At 34.3% G+C, this 22,611-nt stretch overlaps 5 protein-coding genes across 9 annotated transcripts; 4 read left to right on the top strand and 1 right to left on the bottom strand.

The window, feature by feature from the left end:
- Positions 1 to 57: 57 nt before the first annotated feature.
- Positions 58 to 2,153, bottom strand: LOC116344139. Of its 2 annotated transcripts, none has more exons than XM_031772559.1 (8): positions 2,006 to 2,153; positions 1,823 to 1,945; positions 1,630 to 1,759; positions 1,386 to 1,560; positions 1,076 to 1,303; positions 919 to 1,006; positions 589 to 857; positions 58 to 474 (listed from the first exon to the last, which is right to left on the bottom strand). In XM_031772559.1, exons 1-8 carry the CDS (start codon positions 2,063 to 2,065, stop codon positions 270 to 272), a joined length of 1,278 nt encoding a protein of 425 aa, XP_031628419.1. In that variant the 5' UTR covers positions 2,066 to 2,153; the 3' UTR covers positions 58 to 269. The 2 variants fall into 2 exon arrangements, with proteins under 2 accessions (XP_031628419.1, XP_031628418.1); XM_031772558.1 differs by having other exon boundaries at positions 59 to 474; positions 1,630 to 1,762.
- Positions 2,154 to 2,232: 79 nt separating this feature from the next.
- Positions 2,233 to 4,016, top strand: LOC116343698 (perlucin-like protein; the record flags this gene model as incomplete). The annotated part of the gene is made up of 5 exons (XM_031771907.1): positions 2,233 to 2,271; positions 3,070 to 3,100; positions 3,203 to 3,318; positions 3,483 to 3,591; positions 3,661 to 4,016. Coding segments are annotated over 5 exons (582 nt in total), but the record flags the coding sequence as incomplete, so codon positions are not given.
- A 486-nt stretch (positions 4,017 to 4,502) lies between these two features.
- On the top strand, positions 4,503 to 5,921 carry LOC116343804 (prostaglandin reductase 1-like). The gene is made up of 3 exons (XM_031772048.1): positions 4,503 to 4,717; positions 4,799 to 4,901; positions 5,042 to 5,921. Exons 1-3 carry the CDS (start codon positions 4,519 to 4,521, stop codon positions 5,841 to 5,843), a joined length of 1,104 nt encoding a protein of 367 aa, XP_031627908.1. The 5' UTR covers positions 4,503 to 4,518; the 3' UTR covers positions 5,844 to 5,921.
- A 3,545-nt stretch (positions 5,922 to 9,466) lies between these two features.
- On the top strand, positions 9,467 to 11,183 carry LOC116343638. The gene is made up of 5 exons (XM_031771835.1): positions 9,467 to 9,485; positions 9,671 to 9,968; positions 10,054 to 10,195; positions 10,422 to 10,577; positions 10,760 to 11,183. The coding sequence occupies exons 2-5, from the start codon at positions 9,673 to 9,675 to the stop codon at positions 10,928 to 10,930; spliced, it is 765 nt and encodes a 254-aa protein (XP_031627695.1). The 5' UTR covers positions 9,467 to 9,485; positions 9,671 to 9,672; the 3' UTR covers positions 10,931 to 11,183.
- A 185-nt stretch (positions 11,184 to 11,368) lies between these two features.
- Positions 11,369 to 21,824, top strand: LOC116343637 (myosin heavy chain, non-muscle). 4 transcript variants are annotated; one of them, XM_031771832.1, is made up of 18 exons: positions 11,369 to 12,047; positions 12,105 to 12,657; positions 12,812 to 12,888; positions 13,034 to 13,370; positions 13,464 to 13,524; positions 13,604 to 14,251; positions 14,323 to 14,626; positions 14,814 to 15,248; positions 15,346 to 15,488; positions 15,596 to 15,748; positions 15,899 to 16,411; positions 16,712 to 16,824; positions 17,875 to 17,977; positions 18,150 to 18,311; positions 18,429 to 18,937; positions 19,026 to 19,704; positions 19,864 to 20,118; positions 21,136 to 21,824. In XM_031771832.1, the coding sequence occupies exons 2-18, from the start codon at positions 12,479 to 12,481 to the stop codon at positions 21,235 to 21,237; spliced, it is 4,773 nt and encodes a 1,590-aa protein (XP_031627692.1). In that variant the 5' UTR covers positions 11,369 to 12,047; positions 12,105 to 12,478; the 3' UTR covers positions 21,238 to 21,824. The 4 variants fall into 4 exon arrangements, with proteins under 4 accessions (XP_031627692.1, XP_031627694.1, XP_031627693.1 ...); XM_031771834.1 differs by having other exon boundaries at positions 11,369 to 12,657; positions 13,464 to 13,521; XM_031771833.1 differs by having other exon boundaries at positions 11,369 to 12,657; positions 19,867 to 20,118.
- Positions 21,825 to 22,611: the final 787 nt, after the last annotated feature.

Here is a 22,611-nt window from a genome sequence, read left to right as displayed (position 1 = left end):
GTTTATACAAACGCTTTTTTTTGTATAAAAAGAGTCTCTGGTCTCATGAGCAATGCTCAATGAGCATGCATAATCTTTATTCAAAATAACAACCATTTTTTGAGTGCATATAAATTAGGTAACGAAACATTACATCTTAAAAATCTAAACCATGAGTATTTATTCTTAATTGGTTTCCCGTTTTTTATTTGTCTTTCGACAAAAAATTAAGGAAAAAAGTCGATTAAGGGTGAATCAAAATGAGAAAGAAATTGGAATGAATTAGTCTTCTAATCGGGAAATACTAAGAGGTTGGATTCGCTGTCATCAGTATCATCAGTATCATCATCAATATTGGCATTTACAGAGCTTGAATCTGCGACAATTTTCGGATCGTCGTCTTTTTCATCATCATCAATTGTGTATACAATCTGAATCTCAACGGACTTTACAGGGTCGGATTTTGAATTCACATCCTTATCATAGGTTTTATTGCTGCAAATATTATTAAAAATATATAAAGAAAATTAATAGATGCTTTAAAACATTTCATAGAATATATAATAATTATTAAATATTAACTAATTCAAAAATACAAACTTTACTCACCATGTTTCTTGTAATGGTGGAGATAATCCTTCCGATGAATCTTCCAGTGATTCCTGTGATTCCTCTAATTCATCAAAAAACGGAGGTTTATCATCGTTTAATTTTTTAAGATCCATTACTTCGCAATCCTCGGGAAGAATATCATTGGGAATCAAACACATAGGATCGTCGGCGAAACCACTGTGATAGAGTGGATATATTCGTTTTGGTTCGATTGCTTTGAAGAGACAAAATAGGTCATTTCTTGAAGGATGTGGTGTATATGGGACCTATAATATTAATATATTTATTTTAAAAAAATTAGTATTAATGTGTTTTTTATATACTTACTACAAATAAGCCCGGGATTTTCTCCAATTTGTTCATTTCATGATTGATGAGTATTAACTTGATGTGAATGATCCGTCTTTCAAATAACCTATAACAAAGATTCAACTATTTTTGAAAAAAAAAATCTAAACATTTTTAATTATAAATAGTTATTTACAGTTCGTAATGTCGTTGGCTCAGTTCTCTAATTGTACCAATAGGTGAATAAATCTTTATTTGTGGTTGTCCATCAAAATTAAAAAGATCAGAATGTCCGTTTTGTTCGAATAAGATTTTCTGTAGTGTGTTTAATTTAATTTTGATGCCATTCTGTGCTAGCCGGTGAATCAATTCTTCATATCCAAATATATCAGTATGCAAAAGTATAGTAGATCCAATATTATCACTAGAAAAGTAAAAATTACATTCGTGTAAGTTGAAATAAAATCTCGAATAAAAATGTTTATGGAAATGGTTCCATTGCTTACTTGACAATTTCTTCGATTTGTTGGCAAGCTTTTTTCAAAAGTCCAAACTCATTCAAACGGGCTACCGTATTATCTACATAAATATCATTTAATCTGTCTTTGTAATACGCAATAGCTCGACTATCTATTACATCTCGATACGCTGTGAATTGGCCTGTGTACAGGTGAACTTCGTCTAATTTAGACGAAATAAAAATTAAACTTTCCAATTACGAAAGTTATTATAATATAATTATGTGCTTACCACCAATTTCAATTAGCAACATAACCGATCCGGATGGATTTCCAGTTGGAACACAACGAACCGAAAATTCAACTGCACCTTTCTTCTTAAATCTTATTCGCCTTTCCGTAATCACATTAAACGTTGGCGACTTCTTTCAATTGAAATATAAACGTGAACAAATTTTTTTCAAATTACAAAATAAAAAACTCACTTTCAATTTAACCATAACGGGATATGCATTTGCACTGCAGTAGAATTTCGCATTTGGACACTTTGACTGGTTGGCCGTATAGGGATGACATTTTGGTTGTGTAAAAAAACAGTAAATGATGGTCTGAAAATGTATTTTTATAAAAACAGCTGAATAAAATAAACTAATTGATTACTATAATACTTCATCTTCCGGATCTGGAAACTCATCAAACAACACATGTGGCAATATATGCAATTTCATATTTTTCAGGACAAAACATACAATATTTTTATTTGTGGCTACTGTGTATATCGTTATATTTTCTTATTATTGTTTATCTAACAGATGAACTGTCATTGTCACTAAGTTGCCGCCAAATAGTGACATTTGTTCAGTTTCAAATAACAGACAGTTAGTGGCGCTAGCAGTGCGACAGTTTTGCATTTTATAATTTTGTCATAATTTCAGTGTGATATATCCATTTTTTAAATATTAATTATTCTTTGTCAAATAATAAAATAAAATTCTAATTATTGAAATTGTTTTTTTTTGTATTCGAGTATTTGAATTTGAATTGTATAACACGATCCAAGTTAATGTATAAGACATTCCAAAAAATTGGAAGAATTTGCTCGCCAAACCAATGAGCACGTAGCATAAAATATATGCTCGAACATAAAACACAATAACATAATCTCAAAGACTAAAGCCGGCAAATAATTGTATTTTTACAAGAATTCTTATGAAATTATTTTTATATATTTTTTCTTTGTTTAAAATCAAAAAAAAAATCTACAAAAAGTCGATTGCAGCGAAATACAACCGTTGTAAGGTGTGTTTCTTTTGCAGAAGATTCGGTTAGAAATCAAAATTAATTTATGATTTTTCTCTTTTGCTAAATATCTTCTCATCGAGGCGCATCGAGGAATGCTATTTAATGACTATTCGCTGAAGAAATTCACCAAATCGAAAACATTGCATTAACTTAATAATGAACCTCTACCACTCACTGTACAATACTTAGAAGTTGGAATTTGTATATCAATATGTTAATGTCCTTTCAGTTTGTGGTCAATTTTTATGACATGCCTAAAAAATGCAGGCGATAACTTTTTAATTGAATTGCAATCAAAACCAGATTATTATCAAGATCAGGATATTTATTTGTTAATAATCCAGTTTTCGGGTGTTAAAGTGTTATCCACCTTTTGTTTTTACTCACGACAAGAATGCATTTTTTATTTGAGTTAATCACCTTTCTTTAGCTCCCACCATCTTATTTTTCACAAGGGAAACGTAAATATAAAAGAAGCGTTTGTACTTCTTGTATTCAATCTCGTTTGCAAAGCAGAGCTAAAATGAAAGTGACTTTATATTTTCTCATTTCAATCCTGATAGTGTCCATCCTGGGCCATCCGGGCCAATCGAACAATCCAGATCGTCCGGATAATTCAGATTATAGTGAATCAAGCCGCAAACGAAGTAAAAAATATTATTTGGAACCATTTGTTAAGGTAAACAAATATTATTAATTAATAATCAAATTACACACTGAACGATGATTTTCTTCAAATTGTATTTATATTTTAATCAGTTTTTAATTGTATCAGTTCAAAAACAAAAACTTCGAAATTCATCGTATAAATGTTGCACTGGATTAACATTTTTATTTTTTTAGACTAATTGGTACAAAGCAAATGCATATTGTAGATCTCGTGGAATGGATTTGGTTAGCATCAAATCACATGAAGAGAATTTGGACGTGTTGACTTTTATTAGAGATGCAGGTATGTCCATTGAAATGATTTTGAATTGAATGTTTTGTACTCATATAAGTGAATGTTTTTTTTACTCAGGCTTCGTTGACGAATCATTTTGGACAGCTGGTACTATATTGGGTGACACGCGTTACTATTGGATTAATGACGATGTTAGATTCAGATATACGGATTGGTCGAATGGACAACCGGATAATTATCAAAATCAAGAACAATGCATGCAGTTGAGGAGTGAATACAATTTTCGTTGGAATGATGAAAGTTGCAATACTAATTGTAACATAATTTGCGAAAGTCCATTGTATGGAACTCATTCGACAAGATTGTTAGAATTCGATATTCACATCAAAAATATAACAAATTAAGATCAAAAAAATAATAAGAGAAAAATCATATTTTTAACGAGACCATGATTTTTTCCTTTGTTGTGTATTTTAAGCTCCTTTTTTATAGACTTAAACAAAATTATGTAAGTCTGTTAACAAACTTGATAAAGATGATCAGTTTAAAAAATATTCAATTTTTATCAATTATCGCCAAGCTAATTAAAAGTCTACTTTGTTTCTTTTGTACATTGCATCGCGAGCCATAAAATCATAAATTGTTGTACGATACAAGACATTTTATATTTGAGAAATTCACTTCACATCGTTGAGTTCTGTTAGTGAAAATACATTGGCAATCATAATTTAAGTCCAAAATATGCACACTCATTTGAATTTGAAATATAAACGCGTATCATTGTTGTTCTTATCGCGAACACTGTATCAATGTATTTGGTATGGCTTTTTTCTGTATGAGTTTATTATTACCACAAGAAACCCAATACCGAGCACAAGTCCAAGCACTAACACATGTGATAATGCGGTCAATAAAGTAGATAATATATATACGTATAAATGTCTCTGATGTCGTTCAGTTGTACTGGATGATTCGATGAAATCGTATCGAAGCGTGTTTTTTGCAAATTCTTTTTTGCTAATAAAAAATATATTTCAACAACAACAAAGTAGTTATACTACGAACAAAATGGTTAACGCAAAAAAATTCATTTTCGCTAAGCGTTTTGATGGATTACCAAAAGTCACCGATTTTCGCTTGGAAGAAGAAGTCCTTGAAGAATTGAAAGATGGAGGTTAGTTTCTTTATGTTCTATTCAAAATGTTTAACCAAATACCGCTTTATCAATCATTAAATAATTTCTTTTCTTCATCAGAGGTTCTACTTGAGGCAATTTACTTGAGTGTTGATCCATACATGCGGCCATATAGCGAAAAGTATCCGACGGGAATAACCATGATTGGCAGCCAAATTGCAAAGTATGTAACTTATCTCCTTTTTATTTTCAATGATTTGCACTTTTTTCGCTGAACGTATTTAAGTTTGTATTTATTCGAGCATGTCGATATATCAAGCTCATTTCGAACTGTTAATAATTGTTAATTTTCATTTAAAATAGAGTGATTGAATCGAAGAATTCCGCTTATCCAAAAGATGCTCTTGTTTGTGGATATTTAGGTTGGCGTACACACACTATATTCAATCCAAATGAGGTCAGTGGTGATGATGCTATTAAAACGTATATTTTACCGTCATTTGGTGGTCTTCCACCGTCTCTCGGCCTTGGTCAATTGGGAATGCCTGGTAATACGGCATACTTTGGCTTCTTGGATATATGCAAACCAAAGGAAGGTGAAGTAGTTGTTGTCTCTGGTGCTGCCGGTGCTGTCGGTAATCTTGTCGGACAAATTGGTAAAATCAAAGGATGCAAAGTAATTGGAATCGCTGGCAGCGATGACAAATGTACCTGGCTCACTAGTGAATTGGGCTTTGATCATGCCATCAACTACAAGACGGAATCGGTTGCTGAAGTTTTGAAGAAATATGCACCGGATGGCGTTGATTGTTATTTTGACAATGTAGGCGGTGCAATCAGTTCCATTGTTATCAACCAAATGCGTGATTTTGGTCGCATTTCTGTATGTGGTTCGATTTCATCATACAATACACCGGTTGCTGAGTGGCCAAAAGTGCCAATTTTACAACCAACTTTCGTTTTTAAGCAATTGAAAATGGAAGGATTCATCGTAAGTCGCTTTTGTAGCAAATGGTTCGAAGCCATTCAATGTATGAAAAAATGGACAGACGAAGGAAAACTTAAGTATCGTGAAACCGTTACAAATGGTTTTGAGAACATGCCACAGGCACTCATTGACATGCTTCAAGGTCAAAATACAGGAAAAGCAATTGTTAAAGTCTGAATTATTGTAAACAATTATATTAAAAATAACAGGGAATGAAAATAAAAAAATATAATAAAAATATTGTTTTGGCAATCATTGCATGTGTTTCATCGTCTGAAAATACTTAAATTACCTAATCGACTAGAACAGGAAACTTTTGAATAAAAAACTGGAAATTCAATTACCTGAATAAGTACGGAAGAGAATGCGGTTAACTGAAAATGTCGTCGAATTGTCTCAAATTAGGCAGCAAAATAGATAAGTAAAACCATTACATTCTAATTCCAACAAACTTCTTACATTTTTTTGGATTTTTCCATACGGGTAAAGTTCAAACTTCAAACAAACCTGTTATCATTATCGGTAATTCGTCGCAATTCTTATCTTAAGTGAGTTGTCAATGTGCATGTGTCTGAATGTCTCACTATGAATATACTGGACTGAGTGTCGACTTAATTAGTATGTACTTACACAGTATAGCACCGGTATTTGTGTATGAAGGTAGACGCAAACAAAAAGACGATACATTTGCTAATGACTTCTCAATATCAATTATAATTTCTTTCTAGATTTCTTTTATTTGGCTATTTACATTTTTTTTCAAATTGGCATTTGGTATTCGAAAAGATATCATTTTATCATCTTTTTTATTTGAAAAATAATATAAAAAAATGTTAAAACGAGCACCGACTCAGATAAAAGATGAATTTTTGCAAAAAATGTGAAAGAATGCCAAAAGTTAGCGATCTTCGTTTAGATGAAGAAATGCTTTTTTTAAAAATGTAGATTTGTTTTTAATTTAAAGTTTTATGCATTTCTTGATTACAAAGAATGTAGAATCATCCAATTTCACACCTTTAAACCCCGTTTCGGTTATATAAAATTGAATGCTAGCTGTTTGAATGTGCGAAAAGTATAAAATTAACATTTACATTCTGAATAGCATTCTTTGTTCTAATTGTTATTCAGATATTTTGATTGAAGCACTCTCCTTAAGTGTTGATCCATACATGTGTTCATATGATGAATTTCTTCCAATGGCTCGACAATGGTTGGCAAAGTATGAAAAAATGTTGAAATTTAAAAAGAGAACGTGCAAAGATTACCGCTTAGTGGTTCTCATCAATGAGTTGGCGAACTCATACCGTTTTCAATCCAAATATCACTGACACATATTCAGTACCACATACTGTCACTTGGTTTTGGCCAATTGGGAATGCCTAGCAATTCGGCATACTTTGGTTTATTAGAAAAGTTTCAACCGAAAGAAGTGAAGAAATGTAGAGGAATGCCCTAGAAGGTGTTGATGATTTCTTTGATTATGTTGATGGTGAATGGAGTTCAACGGCTACCTCAAATGACGGATTCTAGTCATGTCTCAGTATGAAGATCGATTTCGTCATACAATTCTTCGTAGGCTGGTAATTGTCTAAAAAGTGATCATTATTCCGCCATCAATCATTTTCAAGTAATTGAAATTAGAAGGTTTTGTCGTTCAGCATCTTCTGATCAAATATTATCGATGGCATTGCACCAATAATTAAATTAAAACAGTAGTAAAATTAAAATATCGTGAAACCGTTACAAATATCTTTGAAAATATGCCACATATATCTCTTCACATGTTTCAAGGTAAAAATTTCGGATTGTTACAATTTGAATTTCAATAATAATTCCCATACAACAATCCGAATATAGATTTTATTTTAATTTAATAATAAATAAAAGCGATAAATCACTGTGATTTCCAAACGGAATTCTTTCTGTGACAATTTAACATTGATATTTTTGAATAAATGAATAAAAAACATCAACATCCAAAATAGCTTGAGTTATTTTTTTCTCTTTTTTTCATATTCGAATCTATGTTTCTTTGGCGGTGAAATGAGCAACGCACACACGTACACACATATAAAGCAGAAGAAAAAAAGTTAATAAACACAAGCCGCTTTACCATAGATTGTTGTCAGCTGTTTTTGAACATTGATATATGTCTGTGTGCGGAGAATGGCGTAAGCAGTGACAGCAAAACACACAAAGGCAAACAGCGATGATGATCACATCAATGCCATACAACTAACATAAATGCGCTCTTTCTCTGTCTATCACGCTGAATACTGAATAAGCCATAGGCAGACAGCATCACCGTAGAATATTCGGAGAATAGAATGTATAGTTCAATACATCTTTATATTCGAATTGATTGGGTTGCGTTCGAACATTGAAAACATGATTGCAAATATTTCATTCGCTGCTACATGCACAACGCAAATGCGTTCGATTCGACAATATACACACATATTAACATTGTGCTGGTCGTCGTCATTGTCGCGTTTCTCGTGCCTGTGTCTGTATTGGTGTGCACAACAAGCAACCATCATGACAAAACAGTCAAGGTAATTTTGACAAATATAAAAACATCTTTTTTTTTCACATATTCACTCTTTCTCGGTAGAGTTAGTCAGTTTTGTTTGTATACTTATTTTGTGCGTCTGTGAAATCTTCTCTCACGACATTCAAAAATCAGTTTCGACGTAAAATCACGCATACCTGTTGCTTGTGTTGAAAGGCCAATTTGTCAATTCAATTGAATTTATTTTATTTATTTTCAATTAAACAAATCAAGAAATAGCGAGGAGGCGATCGAAATGCGAAATTAGTTCAACGTTCGTTCATCATATTATCGGACCCGTGTCAATTGGAATCGAATCAGCCATAACAAGAAGTTTATTCACACATTTTTTTTTTCTTCATTCTGTGGCGAAGAGAGAGAGTAAGAAAAAATCCAGTTTTACATCGTTGTGAATCATTTTGGGTGAAACGAGTTGGCAAGCGTTGTTGACTTGAAGTGATGTGTGCTTTTTGTTTAATATTTGCCAATGACTTAAATATTTACGTGAATGAAAATTCTGTTTAACATTCGACAATTTTATTCTCGCATAAGAATAATGATACAACTTTAAAATTACACGGGAATAAAAGCAGAAACGGAGTAGAATCATTCAATCGGCGCAACTTTTTTCAAAAAAAAAAAAAAAATATTCTCATTACAATAAGTAAACGACAATTCATGAATATTTATGGTATGCTGTCGCAAAATGTACAGATCAAATTACGACCAGCTGACGAAAAATGATCGAACAACAAATAAATCAAGTTGAATCGTGAATGTGTTTTGTTTATGTAATGGTTTTTTTTATTGCGTTTGATAAAAAATCAAATTTAAACCTCTGTTGAGTACAGTCGCTGGCATTGTTTGTATGTGAATTCAAGGCAGTTGTGTGATTCAATAAGGCCTATTTCGCAATCGTTGTTTTATCGGATTTCGTTAATCCAGTACGTGCGGGTTTTTGTTTGTTAGCTGGAATCGCTCAACGAATTTTAAGTACGTGCACGACAAAACACTGTCTACGGCTTTCAAAGTAATTACACATTGTAGTTCATAACAGTTAACTCGTCTTGTTGTTTTATTCTATATTAATAGAATTTCGTGAGAAAAAAAAATATATACGGTTCAATTTACGCATACATTTCGTGCTCAATCAGTACGAAACTCTTTTAAATGGTTTATTGTGGTCGACGAATCAAGCAATTAATTTTAATTAAGTTTGTCTCTTTCCACTGTGAGATCTTGTGATCAATTGAGACTGTATCACGAAAGTACTAGTTCGATCGATTATTTTGTTTGTTGAGGTTGCATCATTTTCGAAAAAATTACGAAAATCTGAAGAACACATTTTTTTTTCATCGACAGTGTCGTTAAATTCTTTTCACTGTCTGCATATGATCAAAGGAATTTGAATGTCCGTCATATTTCAACTAATTGAACCTTTTAAATATTTCAGATATGCCTGGGCCAGCAAAAATGCCAGCCGCCAGTGGCGGTAAGTTGCCTCCAACATCGCCAAAAATCAAAAGCGGCAGCAGTTCGTTTCAGATGCCGACATCGTCATCGTCACTACCACTAAAAAGCAAAAGTGGCTCGGGATTGAGAATTCTTTGGATTCCTGGGCGTAGGAAACACCACGATAAAGGTGCCTACAAGCCAACCAATTATAATATTGAGCATAAACACGGAGACCGAAAAAATGAGACGTGGAACTTAGGCGGTTCAAAATCACACGAAGACATACTTACTGGCAGGTGAGTTCAATGAACTATTACTATGTACACAAAAACATTGAAATTTATTTTTAAAAAATGTCTCATATTTTGTAACATTCCAAAGCAGTGACAAAGAAGATCATTGCGATCCGTTGACATCGAGACCGGCATCAACACCAGCGTCAAATATTTTACCAAGCGCTACATTGGGTGTGACCACCGTCGACAACTGCTCCGGATCCGAATCCGAAATCAAATTAGAAAAAGTAATTATCATCATCACGCAGATAAGCAAACAAAACAAAGCACATCTAATAAAAAAACTCATTCATATTTCATACATAACTGTTGCACAGTTTTCAGTTTCACTTGAATCTATGCACGTTCTTTTTCTTACTTACTCTCTTCATCTATCTATTTTTTTTTTCTCTAATAAATTCTTATCATTCAAGATAATTCACAGCCATTTATTTTTGTATATATACGATTTAGTGTGTAATTAAGGACATTCACTATGTAAAATACAATATAAGAGATAGTCTACAAAGTTTAACATCGGCTAAAGAAAATAGCGCACAGTCAACGAATGTTGGTGATGGTGATGAGAAACGGAGCGCCCCTGATAGCGCTGGACGAAGTTACACAAAAGTAAATCATAAACACACACTAAAATTCCATTATGATAGTAGTGATTGGTGATCATTTCTGTTTTTAAGCTATTATTCTATTTATGCATCCATTTCAGCTTGAAATTCTAATCAATTTAACGTCACATCATTAACTCATTTTTACTAATCGAATTTCTTCTTCTATTTTTCGAAACAAAAAAGTTCGACACAGATTTCGACTCGATCGAGCGTATTGACGACTTGGACGGGCAACCGAAACTGTCGCATCAGAACGGTCTGCGACCAAAATCAAAATGCACAAAATCAAAGGAAGATAAAACCGTCAAATGCCTTTACTATACGATGATGTGTTGCGAATGTACCATATCTTGAATATCACGCTATTTCTATTTTGCACCATACTCGGCACCCGAATAATATTACATCGCCAAACATATCGAAACTAGTGTGGACGGTGCAGCATGCATTTTACCCACAAAGTTTGTACGTACATATCGTCAACGCGTGCATATTTATATTATCATCCAAATCGAATGTAATTCTTTATAAATTTTATCATAGCAGATAAGTTTTACTTTCCAGTTTACAGGAATAGAAACGACCAGTTTTTTTTAGAATTTTACAATACAAATTTCATACGAAATATACAAAAATATGCGAAATACGAAAAATACAGAGAAAAATTGTTGTAGCACAAAAGAAATCGAACAAAAAAAAATATAACCGTTTGTTTTAATTTACACCTAAATCGAGTTGAATTCAACTGGTTAACCCATTATAGGTGCAATTTTTGTTTCACTTAGACGAAATTATACGAATTCAAGTTCGGATTAGGTAGAAAATTTCTCCTCCTTTGCGAACAGTTCATGCGCACTCCGTGCGGACACTTTTTGCGCATGTCAGTCGATCGCTTCGGCCCGATTCACCCATTCAAAATAGCCTCCGATCGGTCAAATTCGCAAATTGAATCTAGTCATTTCATTGATCAGCCTCTAACTGCCAGTCGATATAGTCCTGCGATAATACGCAAAACGTATTTTTTTTCGCACAGTATTATTTTCTGTGAAAATTGAAAACGCGATAAAGAAAAGTTTTGAAACTTGTGATCAAAATTCTCTCAAACGGAAGTTGGTTTTTAAGTTTCATGCAAATACGTAAAAACAGAATAAATTTGAATAAATTAAAAAAAAAAATACAAAAAGTGTGTGTTTTTTGTGCAAAACTTTTCACAAAATTTGTGAATTCACTTGTTTCAACGACACACACACACACACACACACACACACAGTACAGACCGAATTTGATCGGCATATGGTGCCTTACGCTTTCAACATGTACCGTGCTTATTAATAGAAAAAAATGTAGTCCAATATATATTTTTAAAAATAGAGCGCAACGGCAATTTCAGCTCTACGAATTATATGAAAATTAAATAGCAGAAAACAAGCAACCAGTACCGCAGTCAAATTTTTAGCGAATTTATTTTCTGGTGCGTGTTTTGTTTCGGGTACATTTCTATCAATATTCATTCAAGTCTTTCCCCCAGTGTCTGTTGCTGTGTTTTGCTATGTGTTTCCGTGATGACGAAATAGAGATTTATCTCTTTTATCAGTGACACTTTTAATGCCGCAGTGATTTTATTCTACGAATGTTTATTATGATTTATGAAGAGGCCAGTGGCCAAAAATTACAACGGCGCACCGAAAAAAATGTGTATGTGATTTCGTTTCGTGTAACAAAATGATCTGAATAAAAAGAAAATATGTATTAAAGAGCAAAAATCCAAGCAAAATATTCACATGCTTATCAATGCGATAAATACCAGAAACTCGGTTATACAATCTAATTCTGTGTAATTAATTTTGAAGATAAGAAAAATATTAGATACAAAGAGAGAGATAGGAAACACATAAATAGAATATGCATCATTTATATCCAGTGTCAAAAGGCGATCAGTTATGTCCGTTAGGTTTTCATCCACAAGTAAGATGGCCAACCAGATGTAAAAGATGCTTTCGAGATTACAAAGATCATGGCGTAAAAAGAGGTGACGATATTGCCGCTTCGTCGCCCAGCCTCACAGACACATCACGAACTCGGTAAAATTTCACAAATGAATCGAAAGAAAATTAGAAAAATTGCCAAAAAGAAACAAGAATATCAATGAAAATAACGGAATTGCTTGTTTTATGTGAGAAAATGTGTTAATCAAAAGTAAGTTAATTAAATGGAATTATTGTAATTATCGCACAGAGTTCAGTTGGAGAAACCAACCGACCGTAGCTGGACGTCGACATCGAATTTATCATCGTTAACACCTGAAAAAGAACGTAAGCGAATTTTGTGCTCAAAACAATTTCTACTTACACTTTCTCGAATCAATATTGCATCTGGTTTTTCTTCTTTCATTTCTTTTTTCGAATAATTCACATACTGTTTTAAATGAAAATGTTCAATAAAATTAACGTGGTTAAGCGCCACCAAGAAGGCGAAGGCCAATTTCATGGACTTCGACCGATTTGGATGAAAATGAAAAGCCTGAACCCGTTGCTGAAACCACACAATCCACCGAAGTAAATGTGGCATTGCCACGACGTCGGCATACTTCCGCAATAATTCCAGAGGTCCCACAAGTTGAAGAATCCTTTACATTACGTAAACCGCCTCGACCTCCAATCATCAAACAAGATTCCGAAGATTTAACCATATCCCGAAGTGATTCATTGGCGGAACGTGTGCGAAAAATGCAATTACTCAAAAAACAAAACAGCATCGAACGAGAACTGCGATCACGTCAGTCGAGTATTGAAAAGTGAGACTGTTTTTTATGGAAAAAATAATTACAGTGTTAATGGTCTGTGAGAATAGTTTGTGAATATTAATTGCTTTTTTTGTTTTGACACAGGGAACAATCACCTTCGCCTCGAAATCGCACTGAATCAACTGACTCAAAACGTAGTTCGGTAGTGAGTTTTTTTGTTGCCATGCTTAAATATTAATAGTTTTTGTCTCAATTCAAATGTGTTTAACACCCAATAATTTCAGGGTCGAGAAATGTCGAAATCAAAGCCAGTTACAAACCATGTGGAAGATGTGGAAAAACTGAGTGATGAACTGAGCAGTGCACGTCGTCAAAAGGATGATAAAAATGAGATTTCTTTACGGCGTTTGGCGTTCACCGACAAAGGAGCAAATCAATTGCAAACAAACGACAGCGCAAAATTACAATTCAAAGTAAACGACTTGAGTCGACAGCTGGAAGATTTAAAATACGAAAAATTGCATTTGACAACAAAAATCAAAGATCTCGAAAAGAGCGTTGCGATCAAAGCATCGAAATCGGCCGAAGAAGAATTACGTAAAAAACTATTGGCGGCCGAACAATTGTGTGAAGAGCTTATGGATGAAAATAAAGAAATAAAAAAAGAATTGAAGGGAATGGAAGATGAAATCGATGAAATGCAGGATAATTTTCGTGAAGATCAATCCAATGAATTCAGTACATTGAAAAAAGAAATGGAAATGACACAGAAAAATTGCCGCATTTTATCGTTCAAATTGAAAAAATCCGAGCGAAAAATCGAACAATTGGAGGCCGATAAACAATCATCAGCACCGGCCGCTCTTATTAGTCAAATTAAACAATTGGAAGAAGAATTGAAAATTTCAAACGATCGATTGCAACAAATGCAGGTAAAGAAAAAATATGAATATTTTCATCGATTAAACAAACAAAATTGTTAAAATCTCCGAATTTGTTGCAGATTGAAGCAGAAAAAGCGCAACAAACCCCATCAAATGGAAAACCAACGTTGAGTTCAATTGGCAAATCGAATTCAATGGATGGCAAAATATCACGTTCATCATTAATTCGCGGTAGTTCACAAGAAGATCCACAGCAGTTAATGCGTGATTTACAAGATTCAATTGAACGTGAGGCTGACATCAGAGAACAATTAAAATTTGCCGAAGAAGAAGCGGAAAGTTTACGTAAAAAAGTATTAAGATTCGAAGACGAAAATGAATCGTTGATGGTTCAATTGAAAAAAATGGCAACGAAGGCCCGAAGTGAGTGTGATTGATTGAATTAGAGTAACTTAAGTGTATACTCAAATAGTTTTCAATGTGTTTTGTAAATACAAACAGCAAAATTGCTTTTAAACAATTTGATTTCACTTTTTTCACCTCTTTCAAAATGTTTGCCGTTTCAATTGTTTGGATTGTTATTTTTGTGCAATGTTGATTATTTACACAGGTCGAAAATTAAGTCCATCAGCACCATCTCGATTAACCGTCGATGCTTCAGATAAAGATGAAGGAATATCAGATGAAGAAGATCCGGCCGAGTTGCGAGTATTGCTCGATTTGAATGAACAAGAATCATCACAGTTGCGACGTAAAGTGGATGAACTCGAACAAGAAAACAAAACATTTAAAACGCAATTGAAAGAGATGCGTGAAACGCCAAAAGCGCCAACATCAACATCGAAAACGACCATTGCAAAAGACAAAGAGATCGCTGAGCTACAAAAGAAAATTGTCGATATGGAAAAAGAAATGAAACTATTGCGAAAGAGTTCGTCCAAGGCTGGAACACAAACCTATCAAAAACTAGAAGAGGAAAAGAAAAAAGCAATTCAAGATGCCAAAACATTGGGCGAACAAATGGATACGTACAAATCGGAGATCAGTAAGTTGTTCAACTTAAGTCTACTTGTTAAAATTCAAACAAAACAAAAACACAAAAATGTTGATGCAAATTTTATGTGAAAATGTTATCGCTGTAGAAAATCTGAAGAGTGTCATTGCCAAACAAGAGACACGATGCATGGAATTGGAAAAAGCGAGCACAGACAATGAGTCAAAGAAGAAGAAAGCATTAACCGATGTCAAAACCATCGAGGAGAAACTGAATAAACAAGAGAGTCTGGTATGAGAATGAAATTGAACTGAAAAAAAGACTGTACTTGTTAATAATAATAATTCAAGATTCGGACTTAATTTTTCGTGTTGATTTGTGCGCTCTGTTATTTATAGATAAAGCAATTAGAAGCAGCAAAATCGCTCGGCGAAACCAATGTAACACATGAGAAAGGGCGAGCGGCAAAGCTTGAAAAGGAATTAGACGAATTGAAAAATGAGAATCGACGCTGGGAAACAAAAATAGCTGATTTAGATGCGGATTTGAATGTGAGTTTAAAGATTCATCAACATTTTTTTTTCGTTTTTGGTTCGGAAATGAAAGCAAAACGGAAAAAAGAGTTAGAAGAGCGGACGGAATGATTAATTGGAATTAATGTTTCTTTTTTTTCTTTTTGCTGTATGTATTTATAACTTAAGACGTTGCGACGAAAGACACAAACGGAAAAGGTGGCACTCGAGAAGGAAATAGTTGCATTAAAGAGCCAAAAAGACATTTTGCCGGGCAAAAAAATGGACGAACTTCGAAAACAAAATACCGATTTGCAGGCTCAAATCGATAGCGAAGTGAAAAAGACAACCGACATCACCAGCAAATATGAACAATTACAAGAGCAGCATGTTTTCATTAAAGCTCAGTTATCAAGCGACAAAGAGGCGTTAGAAACATCAAACAATGCGCTCAAAGCAAAAATTAGCACATTGGAAACGAATGTAGAACGTTTTAAACGTGATAATATCGATTTGAGCCGTAAAATAGTCGATGTGCAAAACAAATGCAAAGATTTAGAGAGCAAAAGTTCACAAAATGTAGTTGTGGAGCATGAACGCAAGCGTTTGCTCTCATCGCTGCAGGAAAAAAGCCATCAGTACGAATTGTTGGTCAGTGAAAATGAAATGAACAAAGATTTGAGTGTGCAGCTGAAAAAAGAGGTAACGAAACAGACATATATACGCATTGAATACAAATAATTGAACGAAGGCGCGCGTTTCTTTTGTCGTCGCGTGACACATTCTTTTCCAAAGTGATATTCCATTAAATGACGGTTTTTTTTTTCACTTTGAATAGGCCATTTAAAAACCATTTATTGCTCATTCTTCTGCTTGTGCTCATTGTATCCTAAACGCGCACACACACATTAACCAACACATTTCAACAGTGTGTTCTAATTTCAAACAATTTCTTTCGATTTTCATTTGATTTTATTTTACTTCTCTTCTCTCTTGTTGCAGAACGACGAACTGCGAAAAAAATTGGGTGACTTCAATAAAGTGAACAAAGTGCAAACATCTCTAAATGATCATAACTCGTCGCTCGAACAAGAAATTAAACAATTGAAAGCAAAGTAAGCGAATCGATGGTATCGTTATTGTTGTTGCTAGTTACTATGTAAATGCAATGAGAGAGCGAGTGCGCGGAAGAAGAAAAAAAAAATCGAGAACAGGGTGTGTAATTCAAGTTCTTGTTGTAATCACATCTGAGCTCTCTCTCTCTCTCTCTCGTTCTTTGCCGCTCTCATTCGTTGCGGATATTCAATGCGTATAAAATTTGCAAAAATCACTCTGTTTCTATCGGTAGCCAAGAGACAAAAAAAAGTGACACGAGAGAAAAATGTTCTTTGACTTTGCGCCATGCAAGCGACACAGTGCACAAATGCAAAGCCAATAATGCGCCAAGCACGCGCTCAACCCATTCGAAATGAACGCTTTGCATTCCGTTCATTTGTTTCTTCGTTATTTTTTTTATTCTCTGTTACTTTCGTCTCATCATCATTTGATTAACTGACATCAAAAAACCGCTTCAGTCGTTCGCGTCAAATGTGCCGCCACAATGTGAATTGCGTTTTGTCGTTTTTTTTTTGTTTGCTAGTTTTTTTTCTAAATTAAAAAGAGGCCACATTGGCGATCATGTAACTCGAAACTAGATGACTTGAAAAGACTAAATAATAAGATGAATTACATTGTGTGTGTATGTTATTTTTAGTTGAAAGGCGGTCGTTTTCAGTTGAAAATTGCATGATTGCCCATAAAATCCATGCGGCATCGAGAGAGAATTTGCGCGAACGCGCGCTCGTATATTTATAAATTGATTTGGCTGTATCGTGTTTTTGTTGGCTCGTAATGTGCACAAATATGCGAACATTTTTCAGTCTTACAATGTGTATGCATGTACAGATGGGATTCTAATGGTTTAACGTGAAGCCATAATAGTAAATTATCGATTCTTGCAAATTATGTTATAAAATGCAAATATATTACATTGTTGTTTTTTTTCTTCTGCGCTTTTACCTAACTAACGATGCAACAAATTTTGTGGGTTTTTTTCTCGTCTCTTAAATGATTTTCTCTCCGTTTAACTCGTTTTCTTTTGTTTTGCACTCTCGCGCCCAATGCAGATTGGAAAGCACCGCAATGGTTTCGAAATCCAATGAAGCTGCAACCAAATTGCGATACGAACAACAAGTCTACAACATGCAAACGGAACTCAATTCGCAGCAAGTATGACATTTGGCATTTTTTTGTTGTTTGTCGGTCGACTGTGTGCTCTGGTTTTTTTGTGTATGCAATCGAAATTGAAATGAAAACAAATCTCTTTTTTGTCTCTTTCTCACTTTCTCTCGTTCTCCCTCGATGGGCCGTTTTTTTTTTGGGGCGCTGTGTGACGTTGCAGAAACAATGCGAACGATTTAAACGTGATCGCGATTCATTTAAGCAATTACTTGAGGCGGCCAAAAAAACAATCAAAGATCTTAAATCGAATAGTGGACGCACGAGCAAAGCGTCTAGCGGTGACGAAGATGATAAATCGAAAATATTGACACTGGAGCAAAAGGTAAGCGGTTTTTTGTGTGTTTTTTTATAAATTTGAATTGATTTTATCTCAAGTGTAAAAGAACATGCTGTGTGACAACCGTTTTTTCTTTTTTTGCCTGTTTTTTTCATTCGCAAGATTGGAAATTTAGAGGATGAATTATGCGAGACGCGGCTGGAGACCAGCAAACTAAAAAACGAATTGGTGTCAGAGAAGACCGGCGCGGAAATTAAGTTGTCCGAACTGCAATCACGCATCAATGAATACGAAGAAGAACGATTGTTGGGCAGTGGACGAACAAAAATGCCTGGAATGAAGACAAAATTAGAGCTTTCATGGCAAAAAGAACGTGAAGAGCATCAACGTTTGTTGCAAGAAACATCAACGCTGGCACGTGATTTACGTCAAACGCTGCTCGAAGTTGAACGTGAACGAGACAAAGAACGGCTGGAGAATCGACGTAAAATTGAACAATTGGAACGAAACAATGAGGAAGATTTGGATGAAGGACGGAAAAAAATTGCTGAACTTCAATGTGATTTATTGGAATTGCGTGATGCTCATGCTAAGCTTCGAACATCCAATGAAAAGCTACGACTTGAACGAACTTGTTACGAACGTGAGCGAGATAGTTTCTACAGAAGGGGGTATTTATTACCGAAATTACCTTGTTTAAAATTAAAGATAAAAACTATATTAAAAAAATGGCACCATTTCTCTCTCTCTCCCATTTAGCATTGAACTCAATTTGGATCGACGCTTGAATTCATTGCTTCAGTTAGTAGATGATTTGTTTAAGATGTCACCGGATTCTGTTCAAAGTTCAATACTCAAAAAACCGCCAACACCAAATATGCAAAGACGCTTAGTGAAGAGCACTTCAGTTGATCGGCCCGATAATCAATTTTCGGGCAGCATGGAACAAGTGACGAGTCTGATTAGTAGACTAATGGCTGCCTCCGATGACATTCGACAATTCCAAAAGAGTTTCGGCGACGATCGTGAACGAGAGCGAATGCGTCGAAGTAGTATGCGACGTGCCACTTCCATTGAGAATGGTGTCAGTGATAATGAACGATCCATAGGTGGACGGTTATCGAAATCATCATCGTCCACACAAAACGGTAGTCTATATCGCAAAAGTCTATCGGTCGATCAATCGACATTGAGTGGTCAAAATCCAAAAATTTGGCGGAATGCAAACGATAGCAATTCATCAATACAATCGATTGACTCAGAATTACAGTATGGCGGAGGCGGCAATTATGGCCGAGATTCAAGCTTAGATTCACGATTATCGGGTGGTTCAACACAAAGCGATTTACCACGAGGTACACGAAAAAAGAAACGCGGACTCATGGGCAAACTTAAGAGCTTAACAAAGAGCAGCAAAAATAATGACACAGATGGTTCGGTGAGTTTCTTTTATCTTCCTCATTCTTAGAAGATAAAAAAAACTAAATTTAACGCTTTATTATTCCGTCATTTTTATTCTTCTTCTTCTTCTTTTTCAAATTCCATGCGGTTTTGTTTGTGTGGAATGTGCGTGTGCGTCAATGTGTGCGTATGATAGCAGCAAGTAAATTCTGATTCGGACATCAGCCTTGTCAATTATGATTACAAATCAAGTAAGACGAATCTAAAAGGTCGATTATCGGATATGTTTCGCCGTTCGGCGTCAGCATCGCGAAATGATAGCGAAGATGGTGGCGGTGGTGGAAGCACTGTAACGGTTGATTCAAGCAATAAAACTGGCGCTTACAGTCGATCCACAACACCAAATCTTTCGTCACGACAAAAAAGTCCCGCAACAATAAGACCGGTTCAAGTAAGTGTACAACTATCACTTGCTGTGAGAACGAACATAATAATAATAAAAAAAGCGTTTCTATCCAAGTGAAAACATAACAAAAAAAACGCCAACAACAACGATAATGAAGAAAAAAGCAGCCGCAGTTATTTGAGAAAAAGCACACACACACAGAAAAAAATAAATGAAACAAAAAGAAAATAGATCGATGGTTTAAGACGGAACAGAAAAAAATCTTTTGCACACTCTCGATAGGGAGTGAGGGAAAATGCACAATATATTTACACAATTTTTGATTGAAACAAAAAAAAACAGAGAGAATGAATAACTGTAGCAAAAGGCTTTGAACGTGATCTCGAACAAGCAGCGGCGTGTTCACCAAGACCCACAAATGGGCCGTCTGTTTTCTGTGTGTCCAAAATGAAATGATTGAATATACATGCTCATGCCGCTAAACGCTCTCGATATGTATATGTGCCATTGCACAGAGTGTAAATGTCATCATTTACGTGTTTTCTTTGCTGAAAAGCATAAAATCGCAAAACGAAGGAAACCATCGAGAGAGAGAGAGAGGGAGAGAGAAAGAAAAAAACACAACAAAAATCATGCGACTTTATTTTTTTTCTGTTGTCTTTTCTTTGGTACACACATTATATAGGTAGAAGAAGGCTTGCTCCATTCGATACATATCGATATACATATGGAAATGGTTTGTTGTATGCGATGTGTATGACCTCAATTTTTGCTTACAGCAACAATATGTTTTTCGTTGCTGTGCTTTTTTTCTGCTGCTGCTGTTGCTCGATGATGTTTTGTTTTTATTTTATCGAACAACGATTTGAATTAATGATGGAACAGAAACAATTCTCTCGTCGTTTTTTTTTCTCTCTCTGAATGTTTTTCTTTCTGTATATTAATATGTTTCTTTCTTCAATGTAACTATTATTATAGGAGTTGTTGGTGTCATTTTTTTCTCTTCTCTTCAATGTTTTATATTTTGCGTAATTTTTCTATTTTCCTGTATTATTGTTATAGATTCGTTCATCATCAGCGTCACCACAGCCAAGAGTATCGATGGCGGAAGCAAGCAATTCGTCGAAAACACCTACGTTAGTTAAGCGAGTGAATAAAAAATGAAAATGAGCAAACGTACAAAATACACACGACAGCATCAAATCACACAGTGAAATCCATAACAATTCAGAGCGATAGAGCAAATGGAATAATCCAGAGTTAGAGCAAGAGATGAAGTGATGGCGACGGCGACACAGCGCCCATAATTCGAATAATATTTAAATATTATGTTAGAGAGCAAAAGCAACATTACCATATATATACACAATCGAATGTTGCACATTGAAATGTGCGCAAAACAGAGAAAGAAAGACTCCAAATACGGTGCACACTAGTTGCTCTCGTCAAAGGCAAAGAAGAAAAAAAAAGAAACAAGAACTCAAAGTCCATGCAAATATCATTTACGGCTGAACTTTTTTTTTATTCAATGCAGACCAGCAAGAAGAACGGTGTGCGAGCATGGCCCAATCTCTTTCTTTCATTGGAAATGAATATATGCAATGCAACTCATTATTTGTTTTTGTCTCAGTTGTTTCGATATTTTTTTCTGTTCGCTGTTGCTTTCGTCTTCCTTCTTTTGGTGTTGTTTTTCTTCCCGCTGCCAATGGAAATATTAAAATCAATCAACAAATCAATCCGTTTTTGTATTATTACACAGTTTTTTTATATATTTGTTTATTTTTTTTTCTTTCTCATTTTATTCTAATAAATTTGTATTTGTAATATGTATATAGGTCTTTTTTGTTTCTTTATATAATATATTGTTGGTTGGTTGGATTTTTCATCTAAATTGTGTATATAACTTCCGCGACAAAAACACCGTACACGAAATTACATTATTAGAAATCATTTTTTTTTTCTTGTTCTCTATTTATTTCACAAAAAACTTCGTTTTGCTAATTGAGTCTAAAAAATTTAATTCAATTCTACTAATTGATATTCAATTTCCGTCTTTTTTTTTCATGATAAATTATGTTTGTCTTTTTTTGTCATATTTTAATTATTTTCAAACATTTGTAAATTCTCTTAAAACATTAAAAATCTATATCTCAATAAATTGTAACCGTGTTGGATTTATTGGACATTTGGCGACAACGATAATGAAGACGACAACGACGACGATGACGAAGAGAAAACAAGAAAAATAGAACTCATAATAATGCAAAGCGAACTTCGTACATCGTACACCGCGTTTGGTTATTTTTTCTTTCTTTCTTTAGCTCTCTTCATCTTTTAATTTAATTATGTGTATCTATTTCCACACATTTTCTAGATATCTTTTATAAATTTGTTGCAATAAATTAGTGTGTATAGGTTTTTGTTTTAATTGTTGCATTATTTGGTGATTTGATTAATTAATCTTGTTTTCTTGCTCCGAATTTCAATTTTTTTTTTGAGAGAGCGTCGATGACATTGAATCAAATCGACCTTTCTTAA

This window comes from Contarinia nasturtii, unplaced genomic scaffold (assembly GCF_009176525.2).
Source record: "Contarinia nasturtii isolate CC-2019 unplaced genomic scaffold, AAFC_CNas_1.1 Cnas_scaffold_1037, whole genome shotgun sequence".
NCBI lineage: Eukaryota > Metazoa > Arthropoda > Insecta > Diptera > Cecidomyiidae > Contarinia > Contarinia nasturtii.
Note: the sequence above shows the minus strand (reverse complement) of the source record. Positions and strands in the feature narration are given on the sequence as shown.